The 27,004-nt window shown below is 53.5% G+C and overlaps 1 protein-coding gene across 6 annotated transcripts in view; it reads right to left on the bottom strand.

Moving 5' to 3' along the window:
- ARAP1 (ArfGAP with RhoGAP domain, ankyrin repeat and PH domain 1) overlaps positions 1-27,004 on the bottom strand; it is a 158,754-nt gene that overhangs the window by 7,159 nt on the left and 124,591 nt on the right. For all 6 annotated transcript variants that reach the window (XM_084842318.1, XM_084842319.1, XM_084842320.1 and 3 more), the window contains 16 exons: positions 20,739-20,873; positions 19,469-19,604; positions 18,429-18,531; positions 17,425-17,620; positions 15,484-15,529; positions 12,515-12,678; positions 11,518-11,730; positions 9,089-9,194; positions 8,723-8,870; positions 8,101-8,187; positions 7,883-7,951; positions 6,785-6,902; positions 6,053-6,166; positions 5,046-5,188; positions 4,352-4,434; positions 1,346-1,396 (listed from right to left, as the gene is read on the bottom strand). In XM_084842318.1, the coding sequence (XP_084698444.1) occupies positions 1,346-1,396; positions 4,352-4,434; positions 5,046-5,188; positions 6,053-6,166; positions 6,785-6,902; positions 7,883-7,951; positions 8,101-8,187; positions 8,723-8,870; positions 9,089-9,194; positions 11,518-11,730; positions 12,515-12,678; positions 15,484-15,529; positions 17,425-17,620; positions 18,429-18,531; positions 19,469-19,604; positions 20,739-20,873 (1,912 nt within the window). The remainder of the gene's footprint in view (positions 1-1,345; positions 1,397-4,351; positions 4,435-5,045; positions 5,189-6,052; positions 6,167-6,784; positions 6,903-7,882; positions 7,952-8,100; positions 8,188-8,722; positions 8,871-9,088; positions 9,195-11,517; positions 11,731-12,514; positions 12,679-15,483; positions 15,530-17,424; positions 17,621-18,428; positions 18,532-19,468; positions 19,605-20,738; positions 20,874-27,004) is intronic.

Below are 27,004 nucleotides of genomic sequence, written 5' to 3'. Positions count from 1 at the left end.
ATGCTCTGGAACAGCATCCCCAACCTCGTGACCTCCAGATGTTTTGCAGTTCAACTCCAATCAGTCCCAGGCAACATGGCCAATGGTCGGGAATGCTGGGAGTTGTAGTCCAAAACATCTAGGGAACACCAGGAGGGGGAAGGCTGCTCTTTTAGAACAAATGAATGAACTCTTCCCCCCACCCAAAGTCCTAACCATTGCAATGCATCATGTACATTTCCCCACCATCACCAATTCTGCCATTTCTCCTTAACCATGTGAGGCTGTGCAGATGCTGAACCAGTGTCTGTAGTCAGTACTGGGTGGGATGAGGGCAATACACTGAAGCTGAATCCCCCTCAGATTGGCCTTCTGTGGGTAGGTGGGGCATGTCCGGGAACTGAGTGCGCGCTCTGTTCCAGTTGAGCTGTGCTCCTCCTGGAAGCGCAGGTACGTGACTTCGTGATACTTCTGGATCCAGCTTCAACCGTTCTAATTCCCTTAATAAATGAGGCTGGGGTGCAACTGCACAGCCCCTATTTTCAGCAGTGTGTTCTGGCCTGTCCAAACCCATCTTTGCTTTTTCATTGGGCAGCTCCACGCATCCTGATTTCTGCAGGAGACACCAGCATTGCACTGTTTCCTGCAGCAGACACTTAAAAGCATGGATGTCTAGCACACTTGTGCATGCATTTCGAAATCTATACACCTGCCTAAGAACCCCACTTGGGCCTGAGTTCCTAGACCTGTGTCTAGGCGTGTGGGTGGTCCACATGCTTTTGGCGTGTTCGTTGCAAGAACCACAGCTTCCATGCTATTCTTTCCCACAGCAGTTGTAATGTGTGAGGTCACTTTGGATACCTCTCTCTGCCCTATTTCCACGTTGTGTTGATGGCCCCTTCCAAATACCTTCCCTTCATTTCACTAGCGGCCTCTTAGGCTACAATCCTACACATGTTTAGACAGAAAAAAGTCCTCCAACTCCCAGCATTCCAGAGCCAGCATGGGAGTTGGAGGACTTTCTTCTATCTAAGCATGCGTAGGATTCCACCCTTAGTCTCTTTCTCCCACAAGCCAAGATCTGGACCTCAGTAGTAGAATTCTGCAGCAGAACACCTTCACCTTCAAATTTTAAAAGCAAAACCAGAAATATCCTGAGATTCAAGAATCCCCAGCTTCATTGTAGCACTAGCCGAGGTCTAACACTCCATCGACTGCCCAGCACACCCCACAGAACCTCGATGTGCATGTAAAACACAGCGTCTCTCATTTCCCTGTTTGCACTGGGCTATCTGAGATGGGAGGGGAGGGGCTGCTTGGGACTGGTGCCGATCAGTCTGCCTGCCTGTCCTGCTCAGGCCCTTACCATTGCTGCTTCTCCAGCTTCTCGTTCTCAAAGAAGACCGTGAACCCCCAGCTGCAAGAGAGAAACACGGCGGAGTTACAGGTATGTGTGTCTATGGCCATGAATGAGCATGGAGGGTGCGCATACCCAGAATTCTGTGCCCTGACCTGCCTCGAAGCGCTTTCCCTTGCTAGGCCTACGAAGACAAGAAGGCAGCTCTCCCAGGAAGCGTCGGAAGCGTTGTGCGTGTGCTGCTACAGGAAAAGGACGGCAGTCCGTTTTCCCTCTGAAGCCAGGGGGCCCTGGACAGCTGTCAGGCCAGGGCGGGAGGGGTGTGCAGAGGCTACAGGCATTTGTCTGAGGGTCATAGACACACACACGCACACAGCCCTGCGTTCCCCAAGCACTGCCAGGAGCCAGGGGAAAGCCATGAATCTGAGGAAGCAAGCGTCTCTGTCCGACACGGTGCACGAGACATTTGGAGGGGGGCTGCACGCCTCAGGGCGCCAAAGAAATGGCAGCCTCAGCCTTTTGGTGGGGCAGGTCCTGCTCCCTTAAGGGTAAGGCTAAAGACCTGTATCGGGTCACAGCTTCAAAGGCAGGACTGGAATCTGGGTTGAAACCCCTCATCCTTTGCACTGCACTGCATACCGCCCTCAGGTGTGCACCGTTTGGGGCAAGGCAGACTGGTCAGGGGCAAGCCCAGGAGGCTGAGCCTGGGAGCACACAAGGCTGCTCAGCCCCACCATCCCCCTTCAAAGCCCCCACCCCACCCACCCCAGGCTATGCTAACAGACCCCCTTGGGAACTGCAGTTCCTACTCCCCTTCTGGCCGGCACGCGCCTCAACAACAGAAGCGGGCGCCTTTCCGCCCTGTGGGTTTTCAGGCCCGCAGCTTTGTCTGCGGAGGGGAGCGGCGTGCTCAAGAGGCACCGCTTGCCAGCGGGGGGGCACCCCGCCCCCGGCCATGCGCGTCCTGTGGAGCAGCTCTGCCACCTGGTGGCGCAGAGCAGGCGTGCGCAACCGAGAAAACCCAGCGCTTCATCTCCCCGGGGCAATCTGGGTCGCCCAGGCAGCAGGCTGCCACCTCTCAGCATCCGAGCAGTTCCACGGCCTGTGGCACTCAGCGATCTGCCAGGGCTCCGGCTCCCGGCTTTTCACCTACCGCTCCGTTGCTCTGCCCCTGGAGCAGCCCCTGGAAGCTTAAAGCAGGACAAGAGGGCGGGAGCATTGCACACAGGCAAGCCAGGCCTTGTTTGCCAAAGGACACAATCTGACGACAAGGCTTTTGCCGCCCGCAGCATGTCTAGTTGCTGGCTCTGGGCAGAGATCTCTTGTCTGAAAAAGTTGCCTGCAGAGCAGGCAAGGGGCAGGGCACTGCTAAGGACCACCGATCGCTTTAGAGCTGCCTTCCCCACCCTGGGGCACCCCAGATGGGCTGGAATACAGCTCCCAGCATCCCCCAGCCAGACAATGAGGTGTCTCTGCTGCAGCCCATCAAGGGCCCCACGAAGTTCCCTCTGCCACCGCCCCCCGCCCCCACACTTCTGCACAATCCTGTAAGACAAAGCCCAGCATGTCCCGAACTGCACTTTGGCCCAGGGCCACTTTTCCGCAGGGTGGGAAGGAGAAGAGGCGTCTCTGTCTCCAAGTCTCAAGTGCGAAGAGAGGGAGCAGCTATTGGAGAAACAGAGTGATCCGTTTCTCCCCTGCCTCTGCCTGTGCGCACGCGCGAGTGAATGCGAGAGCCCAGGCTGCGCCCACTCCCAGCTCTGACCCCGCCCACTAGCCCCCAACTGCCCACCCCCGCCACATGTGGCCCTTCGGAGGCAAAAATGTTGCCCACCCCTGAAGTAAAGGGCAAGGTGTTTTGTGGAAGGAAGGAGTCATTTTCTGAGCTTCAGGTGTGCTCAGTAAATAATCTGAAATCTTCCTGATTTTATTGGGGGGGGGGACTCCAATCATTTCTGGGTCAGTCCAACACAAGTGGGGAGAGATCGCCCGTCACCGCTTCTCACACGTTGCCTCCTCCGACTGGCCTGAGAGAAGAGTCAGGGTGCGTCTGTGGGGGCTTCCACCCCAATGGCTCAGAGAGGGGCAGTGAACAGAAAGCCACTGGGGTCCGTGCGGCGGAATAACCAAGCAGCGAGGAAGCCCCCTTGCCGAGACCGCAGCGGAGGAGAGGGGAGGGCCAAGGCAAAAGCCCCAGCAGTCTGGGTGCGCCGGCAGGCACAGGGAGGCTGGCACCGCCATGGAGCTCTCAAGCAAGCGTGGACTCGTGGGCGTCCCAGGGCAGAGCCCGGATTCCCAGCTTATCCATTAGTGTTTCATGTAATAAGGATTACTAACGTGCCACCAAAAATACACCCTTGTTTCAGCAGGCTTTCTCTGGCTTGTAATTAATCATAATTAATCACGGTGCTCCTCCGTTGCACTGTTTTTGTGTTGGTTTTATTATCATAGCTGAAATTGTCCGTAATAGTGTATTTTAAGCTGTGATTTTAATATTGGTATGTGTAAACCACTCAAGGATTTTATTCTATGAAGTGGTATGTAAGTATTAATAATAAATAAATAAACCGGATAGTTCCAGTGAACCACAAATACCCAGTCCCCACCAAAGAGGCGGCCTGCCGTGACTCTGCACGATGCCTTGGCCTGGGCCGGCTCCCTTCCCAGCCCAGCTCTGCTAGGGGATGTTTGCACCAGGCCTGTGGGAGCGCTCTGCCTTCCCCTGCAGGGAGAAACGCTGCAGCATTGCTTGCTCTAGCAGGAGGCGGCCCCACTGCACCTCAGCACGAGATGCTGTTCTAGCAATGGCTCCTTCCAGCTAGGAGATGTGCCCGGGTCAGAGACTCATGCAGAAACATGTGGGTGGATAGCTCTTGCTCTTCCAGCATCTAAAAGTACAATTATATGTGTAAAGTGACCCCACAGCGTTACTTCAGAGAATGTGGCGCGTGGCCTGGGCAACAGCGGCCTGGAGGAAGAGGCCTGGCCGTCTGAACTCGAACGGGTGCTGCTCACCAGCTCGGAGGACGAACTTTCTTCTTTATGCCCAGGTAGATTTTCAGGTTCGTCACCGCCCACTCTTTCTCTGGTTTGTGGCTCTGGACAGAGAGAAGAAGAGGACAGAGTGAGAGGACAGAAGGGAGACACAGCCATCGCCCAGTTCAGGGGCGCAAAACCTCAGGCCTGGGGGCTGGCCCTCCTGGGTCCCAATCCAGCCCTCCAGGGCTCCCCAACTGGCCATGCCCCCTTTCCCTGGCCATGCCCCCTCCACCCTGGCCCTCGATGGTTTGGTGGCTTCCCAGCTTTTGTGGGGTTTTCCCCCATTCTAAAAGGTTGAAATGACTCACTCCTAAGGCTGAGTCAAATGGCAGCAGGTTTCAGCTAAAATACGCGGCTAGTTTTGGTCTTTTGGCCCAGCCCCCTTTGCCTTCCGTCCTCTGAACATGGCCCCCGAGGCCTGATCTGAAACGGAATTCTCCCTCAGGGCTGAAAGAGGCTCAACACCCCTGTCCAAATCAAGAAATCCTGGCCAATTTCAGTGACATTCAAGGGATCTAAAATGGCCTCCTGCTGCCCCAGGGAAAACCTTCCAAGGGTGGCAATGCGGCTGCAGCCCCAACGAGCAGAGTATTTCGGCAGCGTGAATGAAGCACGGCGGCCAAAAGGGGACAACCGCATGGCAGGTCTGGCTGTGCCACTGCCAACGTACCCGGATTTCCTTGTACAGGCGGAGGCAGCTGCTGTTCAGGATGAAGTAGCGGTCGTGAAAGCCAGTGCTCAGCCCCACACCCAGCACGTTCTTCTCCTCCCTGAACTTCATCATCCCGTGCTTGCTGTCGCCCACCTTGCTGGCTGGGGAAGAACAAAAGGGACTGGCCAGCTAGAGGAGGAGGGTGGAATGCAGAAGACCTGGAGCAGCGGCAGCAGTGGCCCAGGACGTCTGGGGCAGGGCGGGGGGGGGGGGGTGCTGCCCACTGGCAAACGCGGAGAGGCAACTCCCAAAAAGGGGAGGGGGAGAGTGGGAAAAGTGGCCAGCGGTCACCACATTCTTGTGTGCTGATCAGCATTCCACCCCCACAAGGGGCAAAGAAGGGAAGGGAATGCTGGGCTGAATGGACTTTGGTCTGAACCAGCAAGGCGCAAACAGAACATGCAGACTAAGAGGTTTATCATGGGAGCCTGCAAGCAGGGCAGCATCCTGGAACGGCCATCCCTCGATACCTGTCACTCTCATTTGGTCCTCGGAGGTACACTGCCTCCATACATGGAGGTTCCATTGAGTTAATTGCCGCTGAGAGGCCTCTCTTCATAAATCTCCCCATTTTAAAGGCACCTACATCAGCTTTCCCCAACCTGGTGCCCTCCAGATGGGTTGGACTGCAACTCCCACAATCCTCAGCCAGTATGGGCATTGGCCCTGCTGGATGGGAGTGATGAGAGTTGCAGTCCAACCCACCTAGAGGGCACCAGGGCGGGGGGAGGCTCAGCCCTGAATCTGCCCACAAATCACCATCCCTGGGGGATCCCAAGTTCCGAAAAATTCTCTCTCTCCTCATCCCTGAATGGGGACTGGAACCCCACGCTCCCCGTTCTCAAGCCTTGCGGCCACTACACCAACCAGGCCCTCCAAGAAGGGCGCCCCCTTCTCTGCTGGCTCCGAGGCCCAGCCGGCGGGCCGCCCAAGGCAGCAGCAGATGACTGCCTCCAGCTACCTACCTAGATAAAGCAGCATGGACTCCATGGAGAGCTGCTTCTTCACCACCAGGTAGCTGTCCTTGCCCAGGCTGTGCAGGATGGGAAGGACCTTCTCACTGTAGTGCAGGGGCCGTTCTTTGGGGGAAAAGGGGGGGAGATGGAGAAACAGGAATACACAAACACGGAGGGGCAGAAGATCTTCCCGGAGAGAGGAGGAGGGCTACCCAAGCCATGGAGCCGGCAGGGCTGGACCACAGGGTGCAGGTCCGGGGCCCTACCGTCTGGAGGGGTCCCCAGGCGACCCCTGGACAAGCAGCGGTGCCTCCTCCTCCTGCTGACCCGCTGCAAAAAGGAGGTGCTGTGGTGGCCGGCCGGTCAAGGCTGCAGCCCCGCGGTGCACTGTTTTTAAAGGTTTTTTAAGAATGGTTAACTCTGAGTAGCGGTGAGCTGAACCAAACAGATGCTGCCGGGGGGCGGGGACACACACACCCAGTGAGTGCACTGGAGTGGTGACTCACTGCCGCGGCAGAGAGAGGCTGGCCAGGAGAAGGGGGCCCATCTAGGAAAGCACCACGCCTGGGCCCCCTCAAAGCTGGCGGCGCTCAGAGAGCAGTGACCCAGTCTCCTGTGCGGCACTGCAAGGAACCTGGGGTGCCCCTCTGAAGACGCAGCCATCTCTCTGCTCCTCCAGCCCCGAGGAGGAAGCTCTGAGCCCTAGCAAGCTCATTCCGTCCTGGCCCTGCAGCCACTGACCTGCCTCCTCCCGTTCGTTGACTTCGAAGCAGCTCCAGAAGTCCTTCTCCTTCATGACGATTTTCCTCCGGTCCAGGAGTTCGAAGGCCAGCTCTTCCGCTGTCATGGTGGCCGGAATCTGGAGGGGTGCAGGCTTAGGACGTGACCCCCTGACCCCTCAATTGTGCTTTACCACTTAAACAGAGAACAGGAAGGGAGAAACGTGCGCGCGCGCCCCAAAGGGCGACGTCGCAGCCTTGGGGCTCCAGCGTTAGCATCATTACGGCTTTGCAGCAATCTCTGGCACGGCCACACTTGGGATGCCGTGTACCATTCTGGAGCTCCCTCCCCGCCCAAAAAGGGTGTTGCAGAGCTAGGAAAGGTGGAGAAAAGTGCCGCCCAAGTGATGAGGCAGTCAGAGCATCTGCCCTACGAGGAAAGGCCACAAAGGAAGGGGCTTTTTTGATGAGAAGCAACATAAATTTATTAGGTTGAGCATGATAAGGAGAAGGTGAAGCCTTCCCCAACCTGGCACCCTCCAGATGTGTTGGGACTACAACTATGCTGGCTGTGGGGTTATGGGAGATGTAGTCCCAACACATCTGGAGGGCACCAGGCTGGGGAAGGCTGTTCTAACCCCACTTCCAATCACTCCCCTGCACCTCAAGGGACCCACCGCTTGCCAACACAGGAGTCCAATTTGCCTCCCTTCACAGACCTGAATAGGCCTCCCCATCATCCAATTAATTCAAGGATGAGCAATGCGCAGCCCACAGGTCACATGTGGCCCCTGCTGCCCCACCCACCTCCATGCCCCCAATTTAAAAAATATTTCCCCACACACACACACACAATTTGTCCCTTTTGCCTCTTACGGGGCACCAAAAGGATGAAATGTAGCTCTGTAGCACTACAGAGGGGGTTGCCACTGACATTCAGTGGCAAACTGGGGATTTCAGGCAATTTTTCTTTTGGGGGGGGCATGGACTGCGTGGCGCCCAACGGAATGTGGCCCTCGACAGGGGTGCAGGTGGCCAAAATGGCCCCCAGAGCTCCAGAAGTTGCCCGCCCCTGAATTAAATTCCTCCTCTCGTTTCTCTTCTCCCCCGCTCTTCGCACCTTGATATGCTGTTCCGCCTCGGTCTTCTTCTCCTCCAGGTACACTGTGCAGATGAAGTCTCCGGCTTGCTGGGAGGGGACAAACGTTGGGGCGCGTGAGGGGAGCTCATCCGCACGCTGGCCCAGCGCTGGCACAAGGAAGGGTGGACGGGGGTGGCGCACCAGAGCGTCGCCCCGCCGGGCTAACAGGAGCTGCACAGAAGCCCCGTGGCACCCACCTGTGTCCCACTGGACGAGGCCGCGTTCCGGATCTTCATGATGGCCTTAATCTCCTCTTGTTGCTTCCTCATCTCTTCCTCATCCACCTGCCAAGCAGGTGCAAAGGCAAGAGGAGGGGGAGGCGAAAAGAAGAAAGAGAAGAAGTCAAACAGGGCTGAGGCTCAGCTCAGCCTTTCGCAACCTGGGGCCCTCCGGAAGTGCAGGACAACCACCCCCATGTGCCCCAGCCAGCCTCTCCCCAAGCGCCAGGGTCTTGGGCCGTGGGTGGGGCTTGGCAAGAGGAGTGGGCGGGGCCCATGGAGGCAGCCCAAGCCAACCCGGTCTGGCTGGGGACCCTCCGTGGGCTGGGGGGGGGGGACAGAGATTTAGGGGGGCCAGTGGCTTGACTCGGCACTGAACGGCTTCCTACGTTCTAGCCTCGGGTGCCCTGCGCACAAATGCGCGCCTGCTCACCGGGAGCTCCTCGTGTCCCAGGACCAACCAGCAGGGCTCCCCTCGCCTCCTGGCCCCCAGTGCTCCAATTCCACTCTCCCACCCACAGCCGTTTCACCACCTGCTCCGGCCTCGCCCCCCCCGGAGCCTCCCCAAGGGGCCGAGGGCTCCTCCCCTGGCCAGACCTACGCTGAATATATCCATGTAGCATCTGATGAGGTCCTCCACCACGCGCCCAGCCTTGTAGTCTTTGCCGTCCGTCTGGAAGAGGGTCGGCCCGAAGACAATGGCCAGGTTGTGTGTGGTCATCTGGTTCATGTCAGAGGAGCACTGGACCCTGCAAGGAAGCCAACGCGCAGCTCTGACGCTTGGATCCCCCCCTCCTGCCCGAGGGGAGAGCTTCACGGAAGACCCATGGACTCGCCACGCCCACAAAGGCCTTTCAGAGGAGGCAGGACATCCACCTCTGGACACCAGCTGGCAGCAAGACAAGCAACAGGGGCCCGGGCCCACTCACACCAAAGGCCCGGCCCGGCCCAGCCCTCCACCCCTTACCGGTACAGATGGTTGATCAGCGCCTTCATGGTGGCCCTGTTGACCACAGGGAGACTGTTCAGGAGCCTTCGATACTGGCTAACCTTCTCTTTGTCGTCCTCAAGGCCTGGAAGGGCAAGAGAGACACAAAAAGGTGGAAAGGGTTTCTGGGGGCAGACGGCATTCTGAGCACCCTCTTGTAGGAGTGAGGGGTGGGCAGGGCTTTGCCCCTCTGGTGCATGCCTGCACCGGGGCATGAAGCTTTGCAAGCGCATGCTCGAGAAGGTGCATCTTTAAGACCAGCTCTGCTCACACAGGACAGGACAACTTGCATCCACAGGCTGCCCAGAGCTGTCTAAGTAGGGGAATGTCTTGCACAGGGTCAGCTACAAAAGGAAGGCAGATGCAAAAGCTGTGCTCTCGCAAACAGCAGGTCTCACAGCCTAGCCTGTGTCCGGCCTGCACAGCTCCAGACTGCGGGAAGGGAGCAGCATAACTCAATGCTCTGCCATCCAAAATGAAACAGAACACCAAATAAATCCCTGCATACAGAAAACTAGCATAGCATGGCATGGCATGGCAGGGAAAGGCTAGGGCCTTGTTCCCTGACATGTTAGTTTTCTATGTGCAGGTGATGATGACGACGTACTGAGCATTCAAACATGTGACCCCCGGGCTTAGGTCTACTACCTCAGTGGCCATTTGTGAGATTAAGGCTGTGGCCAAACCGCCCCACGGTTTTATTTATTTAAACTCTATGTTTATGGTTTAATAGCTTCTCCATACATCTGAGGTGGCCTGGGGAGTGAGTGAGAATGTATGGGACCGTAGGACTGGTTGAGCGCCTGGTGCTGGGTGATCGGTCAGTGAGAACGCTGGAGGGGAGGGGTTGCTAGAGTGATGGAGTGTCAATTAAAAGGGACAGCGGAACATACAGGTGGTTCGGATAGGGAGGGGCATCTCCTGGGACAGGACGGGGCAGGGCAGGGGGTGGCCTTAGGTTAGGTTAGGAGGTTATATCATAATGTAACCAAGAACAAGAACTTCATATTAAAGAAATCTTTTATAATGTAAATATTTATTTTAAACTAAATAATTGGTTTTGGTTATTTTACACAGAGTCTGTACTTGATTCATAATCACACTGCGCAAACATACCCAAGATAGACCCCAGAAGCACCCCTCTCACACACCCCACTACTCTTAAATTGACAGAAGGGTATCTTAAAGGTTGCTAGAGGCGGGTGCCGGAGGTGGGTGAGGACAACCTGCCCAGGCGGAAGGAAAAGCGAAGTCCCTCTCAAGGGACCATAGGCTGGGAGAAGGGGTTTCTCCTCAGAAGCCGAAGACATGGGCCTTGCCGCTGCTTCCCTTGGACCTGGGAGTGTCCCCTATAATGCAGAACTATTTGAGACCCCACAGACCTCATCCTCTGGGCCCTGGAATTCCCACCCAGGGTATGTCTAGACAGACTCCGTCCTCTTCTCAAATAGCCAAGCCCTCCCCTCCCCCGAAATTTAGGGTTGCCACTTTTCTTTCTGGCAGGGCTCCTGTGCCTTGAACATGTGCATAAAAGGCCAAGGGTGCAGAAAGTGAATCCCTCCCCCACCTTATTGCATGTCTATTCTGGGGCGGGGGGATGTTCCACTGCTGGAGTTCTACCTATTATATACAGTTCTTAAAGGCACAAGAGCCCTCCAGGAGAAAAAAGGGTAGCAACTCTGTCACCAGAAATAGAAGGAAAACTACAACCAGAGGCCATGGGCCAGCCGGGATCCCTCCCACCCCTATATCCCCTTGCATGCTGGTGAGAGTTCTTTCATTCCAGAAAGGGCCCGCCCACCCCACCCCGCTCTGCTTTTCCTCCCAGACAAGGCCAAGGTGCGAGTGTCTGTGTGGATGCAGTTCCCCCATTTCTGATTTCCCAGCTGGGTCTGCACTCAAGCACCGAGAGACTTCCACGCCCTTTGCACGCAAGAGAACCCCGGTTCAGCCCCGGCAGCATTGCCCATTAGGGATGTGAAAGATGCTGCAACCCTGGAGTGCTGCCGCCGGTCAATGTCGACAGTACTGGGCTCGACGGACCAAGGGCCTGACTCAGGACGAAGCAGCTTCCGATGTTCCGCTGCAGGCAATCATGCCCAGGCCAAGGGAGCGGTGGGGCAGCAGCCAGGCCGCAGACGGCCAGAAGACCCCTGGGAGCACAGCGTGAGCCTTCCAAAGCGGGCAGGACTGAAAAATGGTGTATGACAATGAACCAGCAGGTGGCGCCAGAGCGACCCAGCAGTGCTGAACTGATCACCTCCACTCCCAATGACAGCCTTCCCCAGCCAGGCGCCCTCCAGACGACTTGGACTACAGCTCCTATACTCCCCAGCCAGTTCACTGGTCCAGACTGAGCCGGGGAGGAATCGGACGACCTGCACTGAGGCGGGCCCCACGCCCCTTACCTGGTACTTCCAGCCAGGCCTGGCAGCAGTCTTTGGTGAACAGCCCGTCCCCAAGATCCCGGAAGAACCTCTTGAGAGTGTTGGCCACGTCGTCCACCTGGTGCTCCCCTTCCTTCAGCCGCACCCTGCGCGCGTCCTTCCGGAGCATCTCCAGGAGGCCGGTCGTCTTGGAGTTCTGCCCACTCTTCCGATAGATCCCTTCCGAGGTCAGCCCTGCGGGAGGCAGAGGAGAATTAGGGCATGTTCAGGGAAAGGCAGAGCTACGGAGGGGCGATGAGCAGCCCCCTGGGGCAGGGGAGTAGAACCTCCGGCCGTGGGCTAAATCTGGCCCTCCAGGGGTCCCCAGAAGGCCACGCCCCACCCCCTTTCCCCAACCACTGATCCTTCGGTGGTTTCCTGGCATTTGTGCAGCTTTTTCCCCCATTCTAAAAGGCTGGAATGCCCCTCCTAAGGTTCAGTTACTGGCAGTCAGAGCTTTAAGCTAAAACAGGCTGGGAATTCGGGGGCTTGCCCCCACCTTTGCCTTTGGCCCCACCCACCCCTGGAATCAGCCCCGGAGAGCTTCTCTGAAACTGAACTTGGCCCTGGGGCTGAAAGACGTTCTGCCCCACTGCCCTAAAGAAAGGCCCAAGGGCCACACAATGGTGTCACCTGAGCATGTTCCCCGATTGCTGGGGTCAACTCAGCTTGGTCCCACTCTTCCTGTAGGGAGCCAGGTATGGGATGAAAACGGAAAGCCGAGAAGACTAGGCTGCATCCTTCCCCTCCCCTGCCCCTGCTGCCAAGGACCCTCGCACAGGATCATGGGAAGCTGCTTAGACTGAGTCAGACCCTGAGCCCATCTAGCCCAGTCTTGTTGACACTGGCCGGCAGTAATGGCTCCCCAGGGCTTCAGGCAGCATTTCTTCCTGGAGATGCTGGGGGTCGAACCTGGGCCCTTCTGCATGCAAAGCAGGGGCTCTGCCACTGAGCTATGGCCCCTCCCTACCCCACGTACCACACTGTGTGATATAATCAATGCATCTGTCCACAATGATGGGAACGTCCGTGTCTGTGAGCTGCTGTTCGGACAAGGTGTCCCCAGAGCTTCCGGCAGCTTTCTGGATGGCGCTGACCCACCCCAAGAAGTCCAGTTTCCTCTCACCTTGGATGTAGAGCGTCCTGGAGGCATGAAAACATGGACCCGGTCATATCAGGGAAATACAGGGCTGCCCCTTCTCCTTCCAAAGGACTGCAGCTCCACAGTTCCTTCTGGCATAGCCAAAGGAGAGGGGGCATCTGCCCTTGTCTGTGAGCCTGGGCAAAAAGTTCTTTTTTTCTGTTCCCAAAATACCAGAGAGCCCTGAACACTAACCCACGGCTCTTTCTTTTGCCATTACTTGTCCCACAGGAACATACTCAGAAGTGGCATAACCACCCGGATGCTGAGATATGCAGATGCTTTCATTTTTTAAATTTAAAATATTTGTACACCCTCTTTCAGTCAAAGCTTTTAGGGCAGCTGGCAAAAAGCATAATAAAATAATTTTAAACAGGGTAGAATCGAATGTAAGCGGCACAGCAGCAGATATGAGTAGCATCCAGACGAGAAAATCAGCAATATCAGCAATAAAACAAAAAACCACAAGGATAAAAGTATCTACAAAAGGTTTGGTTACAGGGCAGTGTAAAAATACCATCAATAAAATGAAAGAACAAGCGAATGAGCAAACGAGTGAATAAGTGAATAAAAGAGCTGGCACCCACGAAGTATTTCACGACTCAGACACCCCCATTGAAAAAGTCTGAGCACTGGTTGCAACCCACTTCACCTCTGCAGGGTCAGGGCCTCAGGTGTATGCTTTATTGCAGGAGTGGGGAACCTGTGGCTGTCCAGATGAAGTTGGACTCCAAATCCCATCAGTATGGCTAGTAGCAAAGGATGATGGGAGTAGTGGTCCAACATCACCTGGAAGGTGGCAGGTTCACCACTCCCGCTTTAATGAATGGGCAGGTTCATATGGAAAGACGCTGCTTCCCTTGCCGTCACTGAGATAGTGTATCACCTCTCAGGGCTGAGCTCTGTCACTTCGACCAGGTTTTAGAGATAATAAGCCTGGCTCAAATTAAGCCCTGGACTGGCGGGGGTTGCGGTGCTGCTTAAGGGGAACATTCTCAAGGCAGGAATGAGTCAAGTCCAAATGTGGTGTCACAGAGTATGAATGTAATGTGTATTGTTGATAAGAATTCATTGTATTTCACAGGAGTGTTATTCATAATAATCTGGGCATGCTCACTGTAAGTACAGAAGGATTAGCGATGTATGCTACAAACTAGCTTTAGCAGAAGAATGTGTTCTTGGAACTGGGGCAAAGGGGCTTGCCCCAGGGGGGTGGGTTAATCCTTGGAAGTAAAAGGCTCATTACTGCACGAGGAGATGGGCCTTCCTGAGGGCGCTTCTGAAGTTAGCCGTAAGCCTGGCTGCGTTAGGGAAGGCGCTCCTGAGGTCACGAGCAGGAGCTATGACTAAGCCCCAAAGTCAAGCTCTGCAGATGTGTGTTTAAGATAAAGTGACTTGAGCCATTGGTAGCAGAATGCTATAAATAGAAAGGTTTTGACATAGTTGACAGGTGAGAGCCTGAGAGGACGAGAAGCCTACCAGACAGGATGACCTGAGTTCTGCCAACAATGCCTGCCAGACAGGGAACTATAAGATCTCAATGAGGACTGCTCTGTTGGTTCAGAGGAACAGAACTTCAATTTTACTAGGAAATATGCTAGCCACGATTTCTATTATGCTTCTAATCATCCTAGTTGCATTGCATGTAGTAACGTGTTTTGCTTGTTTTATTATTACGTTTTGTTATTCTCCAGTACTGTCTGAGCAATAAAGATATATTTTGTGGTACCACTTTGCTCAATCTAGCTTGTGGGGTGTTTCAAGGACCACAACCCAGAAAACAATTCTTGAAGCTCAGAGCTTTGAGCAGGGGGTTGGACTCGATAGCCTTGCAGGCCTCTTCCAACCCTACTATTCTATGAATCTATGATTCCATGAACACTCAGCTGGGATTTATAGATCTCTTGCCGAGTGGGGTCTGTCCGTGCAGCCACGGTTTTCCCTCTAGGTCAGGTGAGTCACAGACACACCTGTGCGAGTAAGGGAAACAAACTAGTCGGATGGAGCGGGGAGGGTTCACCTGTCTCAGCAGCAACTGCGAGTCTGAACTGCCAGAAGAAAGACAGGAAGATAGTTGGGTTCCAGCAAGCAGCAGAGGTGGGCGTGAGGCACATGGCACAGGGGTCTACATGGCTGCTCTTAGTGATGAACTGCTCGGATTGGAGAGCCAAGCCTAGGCACATCTGATATGAAGACCACCAGAGCCCCTACAGGCACCCCAGATCCCCCGACTCCACTGCGCTGACCAGCTGCGATCCCTCTACCTGCCACTATCAGGGTGGCACTGTGGAGCAAGCCTCAGGCCAGCCACATCCTCCACCTGCAAGCCGTCTTGGCAGTGCAAAGAGTAATGCGCCTGGGCCCTGCTGCCAAATTGCCCCCATGTTACAGCAAAACCCTATATGGGGCCAATAAAGGACTGCCTATTCCCTGACAAACCTGCCCAGGTATTAAAATCAGAAGCCTGACTCTAGCTGCTCCCCACCATCCGAGGTGAGGTGGGTGGCAACCAGAGAGAAGGCCTTTTCGGGGGTGGCACCATGGCTATGGAACTCCCACCACTGGTCAGTTTACTCTTACAGCCTTTAGGCAGAAAGTCTTAATCACTAAGTCAGTTTTAATCACTAACCCCTTTATTGTTTGGGGGTACTTTGCAAGTCACCTTCATTGGCAGGCAGGATACAGATATTTCAAATAGAAGTAAACAAGTAATTAAACAATAAAGGGAAAAGAAACCCCAGGTGGTGGGCTTGAAAAATAGCTACTTGCTCTTCACTTTTTACCCCATCATTCCCAAAGCCGTTTACCTTCTCCTCTCCACCAGGACAAGGACTTCATTGTCACCCTGGATGGCTGTAAACCAAAGATCAGAATCAATATTTAGCACTGCAATCTCCAGCTGATGTACAGTGCAATCCAACCCCATTAGCCATGCTAATGGGGGTTGATGGGAGTTGTACTCCAACACATCCAGAGGGCAGCAGGTTGAGGAAGGCATTTAACTTAAGGGTGCAATCCTATGCAAGTTTAGTTAGGAAAAAGTCCTACAGCTCCCACGGAATGCTACATAAATCCCTTTAAATAAAATTGTTTTTAGGCTCCTTTAAGGGTAGAACTCTCTCAAAGGAGCGAGAGCCCTAGTAGATCAGTCAACGAGATTCAGTTGATTAATCAGTGAAGAAGCAATTCTAAACTAATGGCAGAAAGAGCTAAGGGCACATTCATCTTATTCTGCAAAAAGGGAACTTTACCCTTCTAACAATGAGTGGCAGCTTTTGTTTACTAAGTGGTTAATTGTCTTAGGCTTGTGTTGCAAAAACAAACCTATATTGATGTTTTGGTAATCTCCAGATTTATTATATGGGAGAGACTAGAGTTCATCAAACGTTATCCAAATTCTTCCTCGAAACTCATTTTGCCTCGTTTATATTCCCAAATGTAAGAGACGTCTTCAATTGGGAGAAATGCACATTTTCGATTGGGAAAAACATGCACTTTTTTTTACAGTGCACATTTTTCCCAATTGAAAAAAGCGCATTTTTTACAAGGCACATTTTCCCTGATCGAAAACGTGCATTCCCCCCCACCCCAAAGACTAAAGTTATGAAAATGTGGATTGGGTGGGGGGATTTGCACATTTTTGGAAGTGTACACTTAAGGACATGCATGCAAGTTTGGGAAATTGGGAACATTTCCTAAGCATTGCGTTCCTGCTTGCGTTCGGGGTTGCGAATGGGAGAAATTTGCATGATTTGTGAATCAGAACAACACTGCTGAACATCCCTAGAAGAGACCGAGGCTCTAGCCTTGAGCTTTTGCTTTGCGTGCAGCAGGCAGCCGGGAGATCCTCCTGCACCTTGCCAAGTCCCTTGCACAAGCGGTCCCCACTTGCGGTGGGACGGAGATTTAGCACTCCTGGGGGCAAACGGAAACAATCAAAAACACTCGTTCCTGGAATGGGGCAGGTCAAGGGAGCTCCACCGACCTGTCCCAATCCAGAAACAAGTGCTGTCGCTGGCTTTGGAGGTCCTCTGGGAAACATCACATTTCTGGTGTGCAAGCACCAGGTCCTGCTTGCACAGTGGAATTGGCAGAATTGCCTCTTGCAGAAGGGAATCAATGGGGCAGAAGCGCCCCATTGGATACTGCTGTCTTTCCGTTGCCAGCATCTCCGGTGAAAAGGATGGGAAAGAGCCTTCTCTGCCGGGGGCAACCCCAGAGAGCTGCTGCCAGTTAGAGCAGTCAGTGCCGGGTTAGACCGACAGTCTGACTTGATTTAAGGAAGCATCTTCCTGTGTTCTTAATAGACTAATCATGTAACTGATTAAAAGGCTGACGATCAACCAGCTAGAAAGTATTTAAATGGTTGGGGACCAATTAATGCTACAGACAGAATCTAGGGAACTCCTGGAGGATAGGGCAGAGGGTATGGAAGAGGCGTGAGGTGCCATCCGCTAGTGGGGAGTAGAGGATGGTGCAGCATCTTTAACCTGGCTGACTTCCCTCCTAGGAGCAATTCCTGCTGAAGACATTCTCTGGGTCTTGTCACTCAGAGAAGATGCTAAGCAGGGTGTGCCCCAGAACTGGCTGCATTCAGGGCACCCAGTGAGTTGTCTGCGGGGACGGAGCAACTGGGCTTGTGACGAGACCACTCCCCTGCTACCAGGGGCCCAGCTAGGAGGTGCGTGGGGGAGGGTGTGCATGTCCACTCCCAGGTCCCAGGGAGCGGCCAAAAGAGGGCTACTCACAGAGCTCCTGCAGCTTCCTCAGGTGAATGGCCTCCTGCTTCTCGCTGCCTTCCAAGCAGGCGTAGAGGGTGCGGTGCACCAAGGCAAACCAGCCTTCCTTGGCCCGCTCCAGGTTCAGGCCGCCCTTGTACTGCAGCCGCCCGAGCCGCTCGAAGTCGTGGTGCAGCAGGCCCTCGGCAGCGGGAGGGATGACAGACTGGCAGGGGACATGCCGGCACTGCGTCAGGGGCAGCCTCACAGTGGGGGATGGGGACGGAGGGCATGGGGTGGCCCCCTCTCTGCAAGGCCCCCCTTGCATTCACAAGACCCGCCCGCAGGGCAGGAGAGCTCCGAATCAGGACCCCACCCCAGGTCCAATACACCCTCTGCCCCTCCTTCTTCAGTGTCGTAGCAGGAACCACCCACACTTCTCTTTCCCCCGACCCGCCTGGAGAGCTGGCTGCTCTGCTGTTCCCGCCTAACCCCTCCGCATCCCCCCTTGATCCTCGGCCCTCCCATCAGGATCCTGGGTGCCATCTCTGCTGCCGTTATCATCTCCCCTCTCCTCTGCGGAGCCCGCATCTCTGCGCCCCCACCTGCCATGGCCCCTTCAAGGATGCCAGTCCCTCCCCACTCTCAAAAGCCATCCCTTAACCCCTCTTCCCGTTCTAGCTCCTGTCCTGTCTCCCTTCGGGCCTTCGCCTCCAAGCTCCGGGAGTGGACGACTTCCTCCCACTGCCTCGGCTTTCTCTCCTCCAACTCCCTGGCGCAACGTTCCCCTCCTGCCACCGGCACTCTCGTGAAGTTGCCCTTGCAAAAACCACTGACCACCTCCTCACTGCGAGATCGAGAGCAGGGGTGGGCTGGCAGGGTTCTCACCGCAAACAAAGAAGCCGGGCCGGGCAGGAACTGAGTGTGGGGGAGGCAGCGAGGGCAACTTTCCATCCCAACCCCAGAAGAAGCCAACCCTCAGAAAGCCCTTCTCTCTCTCGCTACTCGGTGTTTCGGAACCCGAGCATGCTCACCTTTGCGATGCACTTGACCCATTCCCTCGTTGCCTCGGGGCTGTCTAGGCCAAAGAGGTAGAGCCTCTCCATTTCTATGTACACCTCAAACGTGCTCGCAAAACTGCAGGGAGGGAGAGAAGAGGAGGGGATAGTCAGAACACAGGAATGGCCTGGTGCCAATGTCACCTCTAGGTTAGATGACTGCAATTCATGATACGTTGGGCTGCCTCTGAAGACAGTTCAGAAATGGCAGCTAGTGCAGAATGCAGCGGCCATCTTTTCACTGAGCCAAGGCGATCTGCGCATATGATTCCAGTTCTGGCTAGGGAGGCTGGAAAGTTCAAGACGGACTAAAATGAGCTCGGATTTCGAAGAATCCAACCGGCGGGATCCACTGCAGAATGACCGTCTCAGGCCGCGCAGAGTCCGTGGATATTTGGATGGGTTTTTTACTTTCCCCAGACGTCGGCATCTGAGACCCTTCTCTGTGTGTCCCCTCCAAAAGATGCTCTGGGGATGGCAGTGTGGGACGGGGCCTTTTCTGTGGTAGCCCCACAACTGTGCAATGCTCTTCCTAAGGAGGTTCACCCGGTATTCTCCTCCTTTGGGAACGTGCTTATTTTCCTAGGCACTTTGCAATTAGTAGCCTGAACACTGTGCGCTGCGGGGGACTTGTGGGGGTTCATTACAGGTGGGTGGGTGGGGAGATGAGTATCGCAGATCAACATTTTCTGCATTGTATTCTTTGTTAAACTTGGTATGTTTTCCTTGGCTTTGGTCCCACCCATCCCTGCAGTGTGGCCCCTGAGAACTTCTCCAAAATGGAATTTGGCCCTCGGGCTGAAAGAGGTTTGACACCCCTGAAGTAGATGCTACTGAACTACATGGGCTGAGTACCGACTCAGCTGGGGGCGGCTGCAAATTCCCCAAATTGATTACGTTTCATTGAGTTTTTCATTTATTATGTTTACCCTGCTTTGCTTTTAAAAGAACCAGCAACGCAGCCCATGGGGGCGGGGGGCGGTTCCTATACAGAAAGGAGGAGGGGGCCCACATACCCATGAGTGTCTGGTGGGTTATTCGCGAGGCACACGATCTCCTGCATCCTCATCTCTCCGTTGGGCGCCGTGTTGGTGTTGTTCTCGTAGTAGCCGAAGATGCCGTCGTGGAGGCGGCACCAGCGGCGGCTGAACTCTGCGTGGAGAACATGGCAGAGGTTAACCCACAGGTGCGTGATGGGGAGGGACATGCAGGGCACAGCTGCTGCTGGAGAGAGATCAATCACCAGTCTCCGGGATACACTTCTGTGCAATACAAGGACTGGTCTCTTTCAGCTCGGGATAAACAGTATCGCCCCCGCCCCCAGCCCTGTCTGTAAGCTGCAAGAAGGACTTCCCTTTGGGACATTCTCAGGGAAGTTCCATGAACAGGGGAAGTGCCAGATCTTGTCCCAGCCTAGTGGTGATCCTGATGGCAGCGGTGGCCACACTCTTCTCCCTCTCCAAAATTCATCCAGAATAAGGGCCATGCTTCCTTTCCTCATTTTGAACCAGCCCTGTGACAGCATGTTGCCATATTCAGAGCCTTGCCTGCACTGTGAATGGGTGGATGGAGGAACAGCTGCAACGTGATCCTCAGTTGGCTGGGATCACTTTCCTAGCCAATCAGGGAAGAAAAATACTTCTTTTTTAAATAGCAACAAAAAGTAGTTGCCAAGAATAAGGATGGGCATATGAATGATGCTCACCTCTCCTCAATTTGTGCTCACATTTGAGATCAGTGCTTGTTTTGCACAAGTGGGAAATCTGCACAAAATGAACAGCTATTGAACATGAATGTTGCACAAACAATTCGCAAATAGGCACAAATTTCCAAAATTGTGCAAATTTCCCCCATAGACTAAAGCGTGGGCGATTTAAAATGTGCGCATTTTGAGAAAGCTGCACAGTTTGAGAAAGATGTGCATTTCAAGAAAGTGTAGCACTTTTCAAAAACTCATTTTGCAAATGTGAAGCCAAGTTTGGGAGTTTGTGAACATTTCTGGAGAAAACGCGCTCCCGCTCACATTCAGGACTGCGAATGAGGCATTGTCAGGTGATTTGCAAACTGAAACAAAATTCTCATAGATCCCTAGCCAGGAGAAACAGAAAAGCCGAGAACAAAAGTGAACGTGGGGAAGGAAAGGTACATATGGGGCAGCCTTCAGCCTTCTCTCCACATTTCAGAAGGGAGGGCGTTTGCGCCTCTCCTGGTGGCCCCTGGCACCATCCCAGAAAGGTTCCCACCACGCCCAGCTCTCCTCAGAGGGCGTTCCCAGCCTTGCCTTACCTTCCCGGGATTTCCGCTCGTGCACCAGCTTGGCCATGGAGGGCGCCTTGTAGAGGAAGCCACTGTGAGCGACAGAAGGCAAGACGACAGAGTAGTGCTTCTCGGCACTGGTGCCCACGCCCAGCTGAGGAGTCTCTGCAAAAGCAAGCGACAGAGAAAACGGTCAGAGGCTGAAGCCACACAACTTCGAAGACTCACAGCAAGGAAACAAGGAGAGGTGCAATCCAGTCAATGTAAGGAAAGAAAAGGCTACCCAGGAGAGAAACAGAAAATGCCCGCCTCGGGCCAGGACCCCCACCACAACGGGCTTCAGGATGACAGTGGCCTTGTTGAGCCCTCCCCCACCCCCCTTGGCCAGCAGCCCTATTGAAAGATGCAGGAGGAAGGAGGTTTGGGAGGGGCGCAGCAGGGGCAGACAGGCCCTCGCCCCGCCCCGCCCCCTGCACAGCTGACTGCGCAGTCTCAAGCTGTCCGAGACAAACAGGCACTCTTGCAATCAGAAACCCAGGGATAAGGTTGATTTGCCTAAGCCAGGGGGATCCCTTGCTCCACCGGCAGCTCACAAAACTTTCTGGCACTGCAAGCCTCTGCTCTTCGCCTTCCCACTGCTGTTCTGCCTGCAGCCTTCTCTCCCACTCTCGGAGGCTGTTGGGGCCCCAGCCTCGGGGGACGCGCATCCTTGTGATAGTACACATGCGCGTAACACATACACAGTAGCGTAAGGAGATGGGACAGCCCTGACCATGGGGCTGGCGGTCCCCACAAGCAGCTGGGACGTGAGGCGGGTTGCACCGGCTGCTCATGGGCGGTGGGTCAGGGAGTGCTCTCTGCGCTACCCCCACAGCTGAACCGAGTGACTGCTCCACAAAAGTATTCACACAATCAGCAATCCTGCCCTCTTCAACTGGGTGGATGGGAGGCAGGGCAAGGCCGTCCACAGCTAGCAAAGAACAGCTAGAACAAAGTCTTAAGGAGACTCACATGACCAGCTTAAGTGTATTTTATTTATTCAATTATTTATTACATTTCTATACTGCTAAAAGCTCTATTATCAGTGTAAAGCTGCTTCTGTGCTGATCTGACCAGGACCCATTCACTTTTCTCCCGTGGCCAGAGCTGGGTTGCCATGGCCCCACTGGAGGAATCCTCTTCAGAGGAGGATCTAGAGCTCCCAGAGCCAAGCAGCCCTGAGGAGCAGCCCATGCCATAAGAGCAGGAGGGGCCTGGGCCCTTGGAGGAACGGGCTGCAGGTTCCTCCCCACAGAAGGAGAACTCCGCCTCTGAGATGGAGGCTGAGCGACCCCCTGGCCCCTGAAAGCGGCAGAATCTCAAGAGGCAGGCCAGCACAACCCCCAGGAGGAGTACCCATTGACAAGAAAGGCCCTTCATGAGTAAAGGAGCCCTCGCGAGTAGGGCCCTCCTCATGAGGAGGATTTCTTCCAGAAGCCTGTGTTGCACTGCAGCTGAGTGGGGCTCTGGAAGCTCCACCTTATATAGCTCCATCCCAACCAGGGAAAGCAGCTGGAACACCACCGTTATTTCAGCTCATAGTACCTTGCACCTTCACTTTCCGGACCTTGCTGCTTTGGAGTGATCTCTCATGATGCTAACCTCTGGATTCCTGATTAGGGATGTATGAGAATTTTGGTTGCGCTCACAAATTCACAACTTGGAACATGAGCGCAAGCAGAAGAACGCGTTCTCCGAAAATGTTTGCAAATTCTCGAAGATGCGTTCACGTTCGAAAATTGTGCAAACTTCAGAGAACAAGCTGTTTGAAATTGTGCGATTTTTTAAAATGCGCAATTTTACACTTTAGTCTACAGGGAAAGGTTGTGGAACTTTGCAAAATAGTCAAAAAATGTTTGCAGTTTTCCTGTTCGATCGCATTTGATTTGCACCATTTTCCCATTTGCGCAAAATGAACAACAATTGCAAGTGAGAGACGAACATCAAGTTGACACTCACAGAATCTGGGCAAATGTGCACATCGCTTGTTCACCCATCTCTGTTCCTGATAATACCCCGTTTCTTGGATTGTGCTTGCATTGGATTGTCTGCCTGTGCTTTTAACTGCTGCCTGCCTTTTGACCTTCGAGATGGATTTGCCCCATACAACGTCTCAGGACTGAGCCTGGACCAGCCACAGCAGGACACGGGCAGTGAAGCACAGGCTAAATCCCTTCCCGGGTCCCCCTGGATCACCAGTTCAAGACCCACTGTGAGCTCCAGCCCTGAGAGGTCCTGGAATAACAGCCTCTTCACTTGCATTAACCATTGGCTCATTTCCCCTGTCTGTGGGTGAATCAAAGGGTAACGTGTACTGAAAGGAACCTCTGCCAAGAGGAGAGGCTCTTGACTCATCCGACTTTTATTCCAGGCACTCTGCTGCACAAACTCCTGTTCCGGCCAGCATCTGCTCTGCTGAGCCAGGGGAGGGAAAAACTGGGGCTCTCTTGCCTTCACTGGGGCTGGGCTCTGGCATGAACAATTTCCCCTCAGTTACTGAATGTCCAGCAAACTGAAAAAGACATCATCTTCTGGATTTTGAACATAACATCTGTGACGCTTAACCTCTGAGGGAATTTTCAAGTTTCAAGATGGTTTTGTATGTGTGTGTACATCCGCCTTCCCCAACGTGGTGCTCTCCAGATGTTTTGGACTCCCCGCATTCCTGACCTTTGGTTATGCTGCCTGGGGCTAACAGGAGTGGAAGTCCAGAACATCTGGAGGGCACCAGGCTGGGGAAGGCTGGTTTGCATCAATTTCACGCAAAAAACAAAAAATAAACCCAACAAAACCCAACGACAATTCAGAGTGTTCAGGCTATCAAATAAATAAATAAACTATGATAATGTAACTACCCACCAAAAATGACAGGTAATTAAATAAATCAATAAGCAATAGATCAAAAACTCAAAATACATGCAGCACTCCAAAGCTGGTTGTCAGGTCTTAAGTATCTCTACTGTTACTACAACTATAATGGAAATGACCCAACAGAGTACCAATTGCTGCACAGCAGTGTTCCCCAAACTCGTGCCCTCCAGACATCGTTTCACTCTAATTCCCATCAGCCTCCCCACCAACGTGGCCAATGGTCAGGGGATGATGGGAGTTGTCATTCAACAACAGCTGGAGGGCATTTCCCGAGCCTGGCTGTAAATGGAACTAAGAGAGACCAGCAGCAAGCAAGTGCTGCAGGGCTGGCCAGGGGAGAACAGGCGTGGCGTGGCCGGCGCAGGGAGGACTCCAAGCGCAGAGAGCCTCCGGAGCCTAGAGCTGCACCTAAGGAGTCAGTTTGATGAGAAGAGGGATGGGGAAAAGCCACAAAGATGCTAAGAACAGGGAAGGCACAGGTCCTGGTGGCCCAGGGCAAGGGATGCTGTCAGCTGAACAGGCAACTGGTACCTGCAGAATAAATATTGCAGAACCAGGCAGAACTGTGAACATGACAGGCAGATCAGCTTGGCCTTTTATTGCCATGTGCTGCTAGGAGGCTCCGTCCTGCTCCCAGACCAATTTGCATCCAGCTCTGAGGCTGGGAGCAGGTTATTGTGGAGCCAGCACAGCTTTGGTCCAACCTGGTGCCACACTACCTGCAGATCAGAGAAACTGTAGTCCAACACATCTGTAGGGCACCAGATCAGGGAAGGCTGAGCGAGGCGATCCCAGTTCCAGCTCTTGCAACACCTCGAACAAACAAAAGTTACCTGTTTTTCCCCAAAAACTATCTGCATGGCTTTCCGCCCTTACAATTTAGCACACAAGTGTCAAATAAAGAGCACAGGATGCTTCCTAATCCACTAACTTGACTGTTCCTGATTTTGACGGTTTATAGGGCCAGAGCAGCCAAATGAAACAGCAGCCAGGGGAGAGACGATGTGAACCAGATGTCTGCAACAAAACCCATCAAAGCATTGCAGATTACATACTCGGCAAACACGTCTATTTTTTCAGCCTGCCCGCCTTTGTTTTTAAGCTAGCTCAGATCAACTGCTGCCCCATCTCTCTTAGAAACAGGCCTTTTTGGCCTTCCTTTCTGGTAATTCATGCTTTGTGCTCTCCAAAAAATGAAAAGGCGTGGGGAGAAATCTGGCACAGGCAGAGGGGAGTGGATGATGGTCTCTCACTGGGATTTGAGCACAGTCCGGGAAGGGTCAACACATGGCTTGGCAGACATCTCCAAAATCAGCTAGTCAGAATTGTCCCTGGTAGAATGTGAAAACAGATTTGTGGGCAGAGAGGCTACGAAACTGGGCTCCGTCTTTTGATCTGGGATGTTCCTGCTTTGAGAGAGACCCAGGCTCTGGTTTGCTTGAATTCCCTACAAAAGCTCTTAACTTCCTACAGCAGATCATTCTTAAATAACATTTATGCAGCAACCCCAAATCCACCTTTGATTTCTGCTGTTGGTGGTTTTTCCTTAAACACCAGCAAACTCTTAGGCATTCAGTTTTGTATCCCATGCACATTTCTGCTATCGGATACAATCCAGAAAGGGGAGAAGTGGTCACTTCTTAAAACTACGGGAGAGAAAGCGAGGGAGGCAGGGAAGGAGTTTTGCAGGTTCATCTCCACAACAGACACAGAAGAAGAAGAAGCAGCTCTCTGATCTGGTTCTTCCATTTTGGGCGGGGGGGGGGGGAACATACCGAGACAGAACAACAAAATAAATGCCCCCAGGTAAATTCCTACATGCAAGACTGAATTGCTGCGGTAAAGCAGCAGCGCTGCTGGGACTACTCTCTTTTTTCTCTGTTTGCTTGTTTGTTTTGTAATACTTTCAAACTACCCAACAACCCAGATTCCCTGGTGGTGCACCATGCATTAAAAACATAAAATACAAACAAGAAAATTATGAATAAAAACTGTTTGCACTGCCACACCTTTCACACTTTCGAGGTGGTGCCCCCAGACAATTTCCTTCTCCACATGCCAAACAGCTCCCTCCCCACAATGCCTTCCGCCCTCTGCTGCCCACTCAATGCTTAGAGGAGCTGGAGGCAGCTCCCTCAAGAGCCCCTGCCTGGAACCCTATTCCAAACCTGTCCCACACTGCCTGGGCAATGCCCCTGGCACTCGCCACTTGCTGCTGCTGTTCTGGATACACCGCACTTGGGTGCAGAAGGGCCCAGAGGCCACTGTGATGCCTGCCAGACCAAAAGGAAACCACTTTCAGAAACCTCAGCTGGTCCTACTCCTCTCAGGGAGTAAATCCATCCAAAGGTTGGTCAAAACAACAACGAGAGTCTTGCGGCATAATAACGAAAGAAGTTGGATGTGGCATGAGCGTCTGCGGGCAGCAACATACTTCGTCGGATGCATGAAGTAGACCATGAGACCGAGAGAGAGAACACGCGCACTGGCACACACACCAGAGTTGGTGTCCTGTGTAGGGCAATGGTTAAGAGACTGAGCTATGAATCATGAAGCCCTCAGCTCAAATCTCAACTCTGCCATGAACCATCTAGAACAGCCTCCCCCAACCTGATGTCCTCCAGATGTGTTGGACTACAACTCCCATCAGCCCCAGACAGTATGGACAATGGTCAGGAATCCTGGGCGTTGTCATTCAAAACATCCAGAGGGCACTAGGTTGGGGAAGACTGGGGAGAATCCAATGTTAGTCCTACATAGACCAGACCCACTGAAATGGATGGGTCTTAAGTTAGTTCATCTCAATGGGTCTACTCTATGTAGGACTAACATTGCATACTCCCCTTGGTCTAGAAGCTCTTTGGCAAACCATTCTCTTTCTTTCTCAGCCTCAGCCTCCCCCACCTCCCAACCCAATATGGAGATGATGATAATGATATTGATCTAACTTACAGGGTTGTTGTATGGGTTGCGGAGAAAAAGTATGTTAAATACTTTGAGCGCTCTGAAGTTCTATATAAGAACAAAGTATCAAGGTCACTATTAAACTGGTCTGGAAAGGAACTATCGTACAAGATAAGATTAAAAGTGAGTGAGCACATCCCAGGGTGCTTCTGGGTGGAGGGTTCCTAGTACTACCAGTGAGAAGGCCCTGTGCAGCTATGTCATCTTTTCTTTCTTAACGGATTATCTGCGGTAAGAGAAAAGACGGAAGAAGTGCTGGGAAAACATGGGAGGATTACGAGTGAAAGATGCTGACATCGGGAGCCACCGTGAAATTCTGTGCATGAGGCAGGGCGGTGGTGCCATAAAAGCCATATGTGGAAGCACCTGCAGAACCAGAGATGCCGCCCACCCTCCAGCCAATCAACAGAAGTAAACCAGGT

The sequence above is a fragment of the Heloderma suspectum genome, chromosome 3 (genome assembly GCF_057233095.1).
Source record: "Heloderma suspectum isolate Gila_16-S chromosome 3, 16-S_ref, whole genome shotgun sequence".
NCBI lineage: Eukaryota > Metazoa > Chordata > Lepidosauria > Squamata > Helodermatidae > Heloderma > Heloderma suspectum.
This window is presented reverse-complemented; position numbering and strand designations above follow the sequence as displayed.